The sequence below is a fragment of the Drosophila mauritiana genome, chromosome X, assembly GCF_004382145.1.
Source record: "Drosophila mauritiana strain mau12 chromosome X, ASM438214v1, whole genome shotgun sequence".
NCBI classification, from domain to species: domain Eukaryota; kingdom Metazoa; phylum Arthropoda; class Insecta; order Diptera; family Drosophilidae; genus Drosophila; species Drosophila mauritiana.
In genome coordinates, this window is record NC_046672.1 from 20,674,131 (window position 1) to 20,685,129 (window position 10,999).

Genomic DNA, 10,999 nt, shown 5'->3' on the forward strand with positions numbered 1-10,999 from the left:
AGTGTGCTTTAATTTGAGATGCATGAGTAAGCGAAGGAATTTGGATTTGATTGACCGAACGGTAAATAAAATATACGATTAAGAGTTAATACGGAGGAGGGGTGATAAGTGTATGACCCATTCTAAATTGTGAAAATTCAAAAAACAGCAAGTAAACATAATAATTGGAACATGATTAGAGTGAAGTATATTCAGATGGAAGCAATAAAGTAGACTTATTCTTGTTCAGGCATAAACGATGTAGTAGAGAGACTTAGTTTACTAAACTAAACAATTTATTTCTAAATTATGAGATCTCATAACAATCCCGTGGAGATCTCAGGAACTATAAAAGGTGGAGGAACATCGATGTTTTCGATGTTTTTGGCGCAAAACTCCTATGCTTTAAAAGTGGATGTTTTAAATAAAAACAAAAAAATGTATCTGTTTGGTTTAAAGATTATTTTTTTATTTAATATTGCTTAAATAAAAAGTCAGTTAACTGCAAAATTGCAATATCGCTGTATAGGACCATCTGGTAAGTAAAGGGTGAGGCCAGAGGAATTGATGGTAGTGCAAGGCAAAACGGTGGCAATCCTGCAACTAAAACAACCCTTGACATATATCGACAACTATTAGCAATCGAAAAACAACGAGGCTGGAATAACGTTTTGGAAATTATAACAAGGCAGCCTTTTCAGAGAAACACACACACACACAAGGAGACACACACATAGGAGCTCTCAAATTGTCGCCAGTGGAAGCTAACATTTAACTCCACCAGTCCGGTCAAACTTACACTCTGTTTCAACAAGGTCTACATTTTAGGATAGCGAGAAGATCCGGGCAGTACCGTAAGCCCGAATCATGCCACAGACGATGGAACTGTCCGCCCTAGTTCAGGGTCCGGAGGAGCAGGGCCAGGGACCTGACTGCAGACCGGATCTTCCCGGGGACCGCCCCAGTCTTTAAGGAGGAGGAACTAAGCCCCATAGTGAGCGGGGAGACGTCGGGCGTCATGGCGGACGCGCAGTCTGAAGGCTGACCGCCTGGAAGCAATAAAGCCCCGCAGCCCAACCACTTGGCAGCACGGAGAGAGTATGAAGAGGAAAGCGTGCCAACAATAAAGGTGAAGGAAATAAGAACTACTGAGTGTTGTTACTGGAACGGGGTGATCACGTTTGATATAAATTTGGTGAGACGAGCGCACGAAATCTTCTGAGCTAGCCGCGCGTATCTCGTAGCGAGTACAACTAACTAAATGAGTTCAGTTATTTACAACCCGGACAACTGAGGAAGGTGCTTAGAAGACTGCTGAACTGAGAAACGAAACGGAGTCCGGGCGCAGTGTCAATGAATAGCCAGGGAACTGCATATAATCATTTAATTTAATTAGAATTAAGTCAAAAGTGAACCAAATATACAACATTTTAATACTCGTTACTCGTAGAGTAAAATTGCATACTAAATTCGTTGTAAAGTATTTAACAGGCAGAAGAAAGCTTTTCGGACTATATAAAGTCTATGTATTCATGATCAGGATCAGGATCAATAGCCGAGTCGATCTAGCCATAATATCTCAGAATTTATAAAGGCTAGAAGGTTGATATTCAGCATACTGATTCTAGAGACAAAGACGCAGCGCAAAATTGCCAAAGTTTTAAGCCAATTTTCGATATTTTTTTAAATTATATTAAATATTAATTATTATTATATTTTTTTTATATTATATCATAATTTAATTAGACATGTAAATTTCTATCGAATTGCCAAATAACTTTTTGCCACGCCATGAAACCGCCCACATGTTTGAAAAATTGTTGGATATCTTTTCATAAATTTATTATGCGCTTGAATTTGCTGATTTTTATTGTTTTTGGCTGGTTATATTTCCTTTTTTGAGTTGCAAACAACTGCCTACAATCATAAATCCAAATATAGTATCTTAACAGATTAAAAATTTTATAATTTTGGAAAATGGATTAAAGTAAATTCTAACCTATGCAAGACCTCCATTATTGGCATGTCCAGAGAACTGGGCCCAACCACTAAGAATTATGTGAGAGATTCAGTCGACGCCTTGGAAATGAGCTGAAATGAGGCATTAAGGTATACCGGCGTACTCCTTCACAACAACCTCCAAATATATTGGCTCCCTATGATCGTTGGTGAAAACGCGCAAGTCGTGATTGCTGAGACGCATATGGTTTTTGTTGGATAACATGAAGTCGAGAGGGTCCTGTGATTTGTGGAGTTCTCGGACCTTCATGATGGAGCTTCTAGTGACATCTAGTCGTCGGCTGAGTACAGTCATAGCCACGTGGATGGGGCAAGGCAGATCCCTGCTGGCCATCCACAGAGCGAGGGTCTCCTCGTCTTCTAGGCCCTTGAACCGCACCTTCCTGCCCTCCGCAGTTCCCGTCCGGTTCCTGCAAATCATCAAGAGCAGTGGCAAATGGCCGTCAAAATGGGCGTAGGCTTCTGGTAAACCTGTGTTCGGTGTGGGCATAAATCTGACGCCGGGCAGGGTGCAGGACTTATTCCGAACGCCCCCGTAAACCAGCACGGAAAGGCACTCTGTCTTGCCCAGCTGGAAGGCCCTGGGAGTGAAGACCATTAGCACCTGTTCGCCATCGAAAATCTCACGCAACTCCTTCCCCGGCTCATCCAAATGCCAGCATATGAAGTGTGATAATAGAGTGTCGTTCTTCACGGCCGGACATTCGTCGTAGTTTAAAGGACACGCATACTGCACCGAATTAGTCAAGACCTTCTTAAAGGGAATACTCTGTTTCCGATAGTGCTGGCGATATTCATGATCCGTCGTTGCGTGGAGCCACCGCAACTGGTCCATTCGCAACTCTATGTCCTGCACCTTATCAGCGTGACTCAGCTTATCGAACTCGGTCACAAAGTACTGTGTCCTCTTCAGGGATTCCTCCGAGTTCTTGAACAGCGGTAGACCAACCCAGCCCGCGTCTAGGCGATCAATGGGCTGGAACTTTAGCTTTTCGCTCCGACGATAAAGTCCGCCGATCCGTGGGTTTTGTTGGTTTGGTACCCTATTCAAATTCGAATTCCTCCACGCCTCCGTGAAGGTATCGTTGGAACTCATTGGCTCTAGTGGCTCGAAATCGGATTCAACAATCGTGCTGATAGACTTCTTCAAACGCAATTTATCTGGCTTACAATTCATCAGCTCCTCTAAGCGTTTCCCGGATACTTTCATAGAAGAGCTCTCCACTGGATTAGGGGCGTGTGAGCCCCCAAACATCTCACTGTCGCTGCTATATAAATGGGTCTCCAACGCTGAGGGTGTGGCTGCATTGGGCCATGAGCCTCCATGTTTAGATTTATCTTCTGGCATACAGATAGATGATGATGGAAACAACTTCGATTCATTGATCATGGCATTTCTGGTCTTTTCCTTAAATCTAGAAGATTTCTGCCCACCAACGTTCCTAAAATCGATATGACATCTGGGTTTGGTCGTTTCACTGCAGCTATCGACTGCACGAATTTTTGGACATAATGATTTTATTTTTTCCCTAGTATATTGACGTTTACTGGGTGATTTAGTTCGTTTACCAAGAATTATGCTTCCACTTTTAGCTGGAAATTTTCCCCATTTATTAGATTCCATGGTAGAGTGCACGGACTTTGGATTTTCAAAATGTGAACCCGTGGGCGAATCCTGGTATAGCTCGATCGTTGAACATTGATTTGCAAGTTCCTCATCGAGTCTTGCTTCTGTTTCCTGATCTATGACAGATTTAGATTTAGAAGTATTTTCTATGATGTTTTCATTTTTGGCTGTATTCGATGGATTTCTCTTAGGAACCCGTTCGGTCTCCTTACTCAACCGCTCATCTAGAGATTTCAATGAATCCGCCGCCTCAGTGCCAGCATTTCTTTGGCGCTCCATACAGAACAGCTCCAAGGAAGTTATAGGAATTCCCAAGCACTCAAAGTGAGTACTGCGCCTATACAAATTCACAAAGCCTATTCCTGGATAAGTGGTATCCTCTGAAGACTGCGATATATCCTCTTCGATTTCGGTATTTCGAGCGATTTCCCCACCCACCTCACGCTCTGATTTAGCTTCGCCCATAGGAGGCGCTAGCAGGCAGAGGTTGGCCTCGATTTCGTGGACCAACTTCAAGTAACCGTTGGCAAGGTTCTTCAGAACTCCCAACTCTACGTTATAGAAACAAAGTTGACTAGAATAATATATAGATTCATAAGATATAGAACATACTCTGCGGTGCCATTTCTGGACCCATTGCCTTACTGCCATCACCATCCTCCTCCTCAGCATCCTGACCATTCTCAAATTGGGAATCCCGAACTTTACGGTGATTCTGATTTTTTTCAATACGCGCTAGGGTCTTTTTCTCCGAGTAGCAGAACTTTTTGGCCATTTCACTTAAACTAATTTAAAAACTGTAAACAAAAAATTTTATCAGACTTCCACATAGATCAAGCAAAAAAAATTGCTTGCCATCTGATGGATTAAACAAACGAGATACGATTACAATTTTCTGCTTCAAATAAATATCGAATATACACTTATTTATATGCGACGAATCTTTTCTGGATTCCCCTTCCAAAATTATCACAATTAAATCAACATAGACTGATTTTGAAAATATAGATTTATGTTGGAGAGAACTTGCCAAGACGAAAATATAAAATAGTATGTTTAAATACAAATACAAATGAGATTGGAGATTATTCAAATCTGATTCAGTTCCAGGAACGAAGCGTTCGATTCCCTGAACACAAAAAATCAGATTTGCTACTCGCTTGGCCAACAAATTTTGGCTACTTCAGGTGGTTGGTATTTCTCAGTGAATCACTCATCCGGCGCAGATTAAGACCTTCGCGCCGAAGTTGCCGAGCAGTATAAACTTTACGGCAGTCGAGGGTCTCGAGAGGTCTTTTAACTTATCAACAAACAAGGGAACAGGTGTTCCAGCAAAGAGCCGATCGCGATTTTATTGTGCCGGCGAGCTGAGCCAGCTGCTCTGGGGCCAATTCACCCGATCACTACGATAAGCCCAAGATACAAGCTCAGGTGTCTGCACAGGTGCAGTTCCAGCGAAGTGCCAACGTGCAAAAGTTTGAAGTAAGGATTATTGCGCACCTTTGCCAAAAGCAAATATAATAAATGTTTGAGTAAAAGAAAGGTAGCTGGCAGTAGGCCTCCGCAAAGCGCTGAAAAAACAGAATCAAAGGTTCCACGAGCTACAGATATTCGGATATTCGGAAAGATACAATACTAAGTTTCTTATCAACAACGAATGTTGGTGGATGCCAATTACACATTTGAGTGTAAAATCATTTTATTATTAAGTATTGTTTTAAGGGTGTGCATCTACAAGAAATACTTTCGAAGAAAGCTACTGTCTGCTTACTCTACCATCCAAAGAAGTGTACTCCAAGGGACTTAGCTCCGGAATTGACCTCTAATATCTAATCGTTTTTCGATCACCTGTCGCTATGTGAACATATTAATCCGCGTGAAGATAAGGTCCCTGCATACCCATTAAGCCTGCTCCAACACGAAATCCAAATGAATTCAGAAGCTTATCGCCATGCGATAAGGCCGGGAAAAAATAGCGAAAGAAACTCAAAACGGGGGAAATCTAATCGACGGGTACTCCACCCGATTTCCGATATAGCCTGCCCACCATTTAATGTGTTAATGGTCAGTGGATTGGTCTGGGTTTGCTTCAGTTAGTGGCGTGCTGCCGGCGCGAATTGTTTTCACTCTCTACGAGGAGTAGAGTTCTATAGATTTATTTATTTATATTTTTTTTAGTGCCGAAATGAAAGTGATTTTTGCCACTATATGGCTTATAGCCGGCGCTTGGTCACAAAGCACAGAGCAGTTGGGATGCATTTGGTATGGCCAGAGTCACATGATAGGTCCCCATTGGGTGAATAAGGCCGACACGAATCCAGCAAGACCTCTCAATAGCCCAACTTCAGAGGCCATATTCGCCAAGAGATGTCCCCTGTTGTACAAGGAGTACAAAGGTGAAAGTGGCGAGGATGAGCTCAGCCTGTGCTGCGATGCGAACCAAATCGAGACCATGGAGGCTGGATTATCACAGGCAGACGGTGTCTTCTCCAGATGTCCCACCTGCACAAGAAACATGGCCTTGACCGTATGCGCCATGACCTGTGCCAAGAACCACACTCTCTTCTTGACCGCCTACAATGACACAAACGAGGCAAATGTGGACTATGTGCAATACATTGATTATCGACTTACGGATGATACGGTATCGAGGATCTACAACAGCTGTATTGGGATACAGCACACCCAAACCGGACGACCTGCCATGGATCTGGGCTGTGGCAGCTACAATGCCAAGACCTGCAACTACCGGAGATGGTACGAGTTCATGGGCGACGTTTCCGGCGACTACGTGCCGTTCCAGATCAACTATAAATGGTCGGAGGACGCGGAGGAGGGTTCCAATGAGATATACCTCGATCTGAGCCCCCTGAAGTGCGGCGAGAGTTACGAGGACAGCTACGCGTGCGCCTGCATCGACTGCGAGGAGTCCTGCCCGTTGACCGATGCTCCTACGGGTCCCGACGAGCTGTGGAAGATCGCGGGATTGTACGGAGTCACCTTTATCCTGGCATTAGTCATCGCCTGCGTCCTGTCGATCTTTATTTTCTGGGGTGCCTTTGGCAAGAAATCGGCTCCTAGTGTCTGCATGCCCACCCTTTTCGGCGAATTTTTCTACCATGGCTTCCGCATCTGGGGCACCTTTTGTGCCAAACACCCGGTCGTAGTTTTGGCGCTCTGTTCCTGGGCCATCGCCGGACTGTCCTTCGGCATTCGGTACATGTCCATCACCACGGATCCTGTGGAACTGTGGGCAAGCGAACAAAGTCAGACGAGGATCGAGAAGGACTATTTCGATCAGCACTTCGGCCCGTTCTATCGCAACAACCAGATGTTCATAAAGGCCGTCAATCAGACATATGTAAGTAGCATCTAACTAGGCTGTTAAAATGTCAGTTATGTAAAGAATTCTTTTCAAATTGCTTGTAAAGGACATCAAATTACTTTTGGCTACATTGGAATAAGCACTAAAATAGTCCAGTTTTGTGTAACTTGTTCAAAAGCCCTTCTAAAAATCTATCAAAATCTTCGATACTCTTTACAGTTCACCCACGAAACCTCCAGTGGTGTCCTGAACTTTGGTCCAGCCTTCGAGTATAACTTCCTAAAGGAAGTCTTCGAGCTGCAGGAGTCTATTATGAAATTGGGTATGGCGGACAATGAGGGCCTCGATAAGATCTGCTATGCCCCTGTGTTAATGGCTGGTGAAACGCCCACAGTCGATCGCTGCGCTATCCAGTCGGTTTATGGATATTTCCAGCACGATATGGATCGATTTGAGAACTCCTATGTCGATAGCAACAACTACACCATTAACTACCTCAATCAATTGGAGGATTGTCTTCGGTGAGCAATATATTTCTATAAATATACTAATATAATGACGAAAGATATTTAAGTTTTCTTGCCAGACCTGGTTCACCTAAAATTTACCACTTCGTGTTTTCAGAGTCCCCATGATGGAGGATTGCTTTGGAACATTTGGCGGACCCATTGAGCCTGGAATTGCGGTCGGTGGCATGCCTAAGGTGGCGGTGGGTGAGGATCCGGACTACATGCTGGCCACCGGCCTTGTGGTCACCTTCTTGGGTCGGAACTATAACGACGAGTCCAAGCTGGAGCCGAATATGAAGTGGGAAAAGCTATTCGTGGACTTCTTGCGGGACTACAAGAGCGATCGACTGGACATCGCCTACATGGCCGAGAGGTCCATCCAGGATGCGATTGTGGAGTTATCCGAGGGAGAAGTGAGCACAGTGGTCATCAGCTATGTGGTGATGTTCGTGTACGTGGCCATAGCTTTGGGACACATTCGCAGCTGTCGGGGCTTCCTGAGGGAGTCTCGGATAATGCTGGCCATCGGAGGCATAGTCATTGTCTTGGCATCAGTGGTGTGCAGCTTGGGCTTCTGGGGTTACCTCGACGTAACCACCACAATGCTGGCGATCGAAGTGATTCCGTTTTTGGTGCTCGCTGTTGGAGTGGATAATATCTTCATAATGGTGCATACGTACCAGAGACTGGATCATTCGAAGTTTAAGACCACACATGAGGCAATTGGAGAGGCCATTGGCCAGGTGGGTCCATCGATACTCCAGACGGCGGGCAGTGAAATGGCCTGCTTTGCCATCGGGTGTATTTCGGATATGCCCGCTGTGAAAACCTTCGCCATGTATGCCGCCATCGCCATTCTCCTGGACTTTCTGCTCCAAATCACCGCTTTTGTGGCCCTGATGGCCATCGATGAAAGGCGTTACTTGGACGGACGACTGGACATGTTGTGCTGTGTGAGGAGCGGTGGAAAAAAGATCAACGACGAGGACGGGGACGGCGTGGATAGATCCAAGGAGGTCGGTTTGCTGGAGACCATGTTCAAGAACTTCTATTCCCCCTTCCTACTGTCGAAGTAAGTGGAGGTACCTGGGCACCATTGACATAATATCCTAATTTAAACTGCCAATTTAGGCCCGTAAAGGTGTCCGTGCTGCTGATCTTCACCGTGATTACCTGCCTTTCGCTTATGGTGACGCCCTCCATTGAGAAGGGTCTAGATCAAGAGATGTCCATGCCGAAGAACTCCCATGTGGTCAAGTATTTCCGCTACATGGTCGACCTGCTGGCGATGGGAGCTCCGGTCTACTGGGTTCTCAAGCCCGGACTCAATTACTCCGAACCGCTGCAGCAGAATCTCATCTGCGGCGGAGTCGAGTGCAATAACAACTCACTGTCCGTCCAGCTTTACACGCAGGCCCAGTACCCGGAAATTACCTCATTGGCCCGACCAGCCTCCTCCTGGCTGGATGACTATATCGATTGGCTGGCCATCAGCGATTGCTGCAAGTACAACGTCACCACCGGCGGATTTTGTTCCAGCAGTGAGTATTCATCGAATCCTTTCGTTTTTTCTACTTCAATAGCTTTGCAATGGTATTATAAGAAAAATATTATTAAGTAACAATTAATTAAACAATGGAAGAATGTAGTTAGCAAATGCATCCCAGTCACGATATAAAAAACTTTCAACCTTTATGATTGCTATTTCTAGACTCAAAAAGTGAAGACTGTCTGCCCTGTGAACGAGGATTTACTGAGAATGGTCTAAGACCTGATGCCGAAACCTTCAACAAGTACATTCCCTATTTCCTATTCGATCTGCCAGATGCCGAGTGTGCCAAGGCTGGTAGAGCTTCATATGCTGATGTGAGTAATATCCTAATTAGGAGTTTATATTTAATACATTTAAATATTTATTTACATTTATTTAGATTCAATTTATATTTCGATTTTTAAGCTTGGGAAATGAATATAACTGAATAAAATTCCCTATTTCTATTTTTAAAGGCCGTGATCTACACCATTGACGATGTGGGAATGTCCACTGTGCAGGACAGCTACTTCATGCAATATTCCACAACATCGACCACCTCAGAAGAATTCTATTCGCAGCTGCGCGAAGTGCGAAGAATTGCTGGGGAGATAAATGCGATGTTCGAAGAGAATGACGTGGACGCGGAGATATTCGCGTACTGTGTTTTCTACATCTACTACGAGCAGTACCTGACGATCTGGGGAGATGCAATGTTTTCGCTAGGAATGTCCTTGGTGGCCATATTCGTGGTCACGCTATTGATCACTGGTCTGGACATCACATCCACGTTCATCGTACTCTTCATGGTGATCTGCATATTGATCAATATGTTGGGCATGATGTGGGCGTGGAGCATAAATCTTAATGCCATATCGCTGGTGAATCTGGTGGTTTGCGTGGGCATTGGAGTTGAGTTTGTGGCCCATATTGTGCGGTCCTTCAAAAGGGCGGAAGGAACTGCCCAGGAGCGGGCACGCCACTCCCTTAATGTAACCGGAAGCAGTGTCCTCTCGGGCATAACTCTCACCAAATTCGCGGGCATCGTTGTCCTGGGCTTCTCCAATTCGCAGATCTTCCAGGTGTTCTACTTCCGGATGTATCTGGGCATTGTCCTGATCGGAGCAGCCCACGGCTTGATCCTGTTGCCTGTTCTCCTCAGTCTCCTGGGTCCACTGCAAAAATTGGCCAGAAACTCAGGAGCCGAGCCCAGCGCATCTATCACCATCACAACCAACTGATCGCAATAAAAAAAATAATTATACATATATATATCTTTAGTCAGTAAGGTGTGCCTGCCAGTGTGTGTCTGAAATCTTGTGTATGCCTGCCTTAAACGGTCTGATTTTTCTATTTACAATGAGCTTTTATTGTAAAAATAAATCGAACAAAACCGGCAAAAAGACAATTTATCTTATCTATATTTACGAAAACAATTTCGTATTATTTGTTAAGTTTATGTTACACAAAATATTATATTATGTTAATAAAGTTTATACTAGATAGATTTCGATGACATTAAGTGAACACAGTTTTCCATTTGAGACCTACAAGCTATTTTCCACTTAATCCAGCCTTAAGTTCGTGGAAATGGAGTTAACCCATTCTTGTTGTCCACTCTTACGTATATTTATAAAGATAATTTCTCCTTTAAAACGTGCATTTGGCCCAAGACAATTAACAGTGGGGGGTCGAGCCTTTTGCCCATTGTTTATCGTCGTCGCACCTTTGCGTTTTATGGCTTAAAGCGACCAACTGCCGCGTGCGGCGTCAAAACAATAAACAAAAAGTCGCACAACCCAACGATTTCCCGGCCCCGGGCTTCTGGCCAACCCCTGTTTATCCTGAATCCTTGGTGGCCTGGTCCTGGACTTTCGGAATACACAAAACGTCTTACGCCTTTTGGGCAGAAGTTTAACTTCAGTTCAGATTTTTTAATGATATTTCCTAGTCGCTTTGGTCGAAGCTTGGGTGCTCTTTGATGGTTTAGATGATTATGTTGAGTTTTT

General features: G+C 44.4%; 2 protein-coding genes across 3 annotated transcripts; one reads left to right on the forward strand and one right to left on the reverse strand.

Moving 5' to 3' along the window:
• Window positions 1-1,804: 1,804 nt before the first annotated feature.
• Window positions 1,805-4,587, reverse strand: LOC117148482. 2 transcript variants are annotated; one of them, XM_033315859.1, is made up of 3 exons: window positions 4,547-4,587; window positions 4,238-4,422; window positions 1,805-4,176 (listed from the first exon to the last, which is right to left on the reverse strand). In XM_033315859.1, the coding sequence occupies exons 2-3, from the start codon at window positions 4,398-4,400 to the stop codon at window positions 2,084-2,086; spliced, it is 2,256 nt and encodes a 751-aa protein (XP_033171750.1). In that variant the 5' UTR covers window positions 4,401-4,422; window positions 4,547-4,587; the 3' UTR covers window positions 1,805-2,083. The 2 variants fall into 2 exon arrangements, with proteins under 2 accessions (XP_033171750.1, XP_033171749.1); XM_033315858.1 differs by lacking the exon at window positions 4,547-4,587 and having other exon boundaries at window positions 4,238-4,486.
• Window positions 4,588-5,394: 807 nt separating this feature from the next.
• Window positions 5,395-10,510, forward strand: LOC117148410 (NPC intracellular cholesterol transporter 1 homolog 1b). Its single transcript, XM_033315779.1, has 6 exons — window positions 5,395-6,986; window positions 7,170-7,471; window positions 7,575-8,531; window positions 8,591-9,000; window positions 9,171-9,325; window positions 9,467-10,510. The coding sequence occupies exons 1-6, from the start codon at window positions 5,811-5,813 to the stop codon at window positions 10,229-10,231; spliced, it is 3,765 nt and encodes a 1,254-aa protein (XP_033171670.1). The 5' UTR covers window positions 5,395-5,810; the 3' UTR covers window positions 10,232-10,510.
• Window positions 10,511-10,999: the final 489 nt, after the last annotated feature.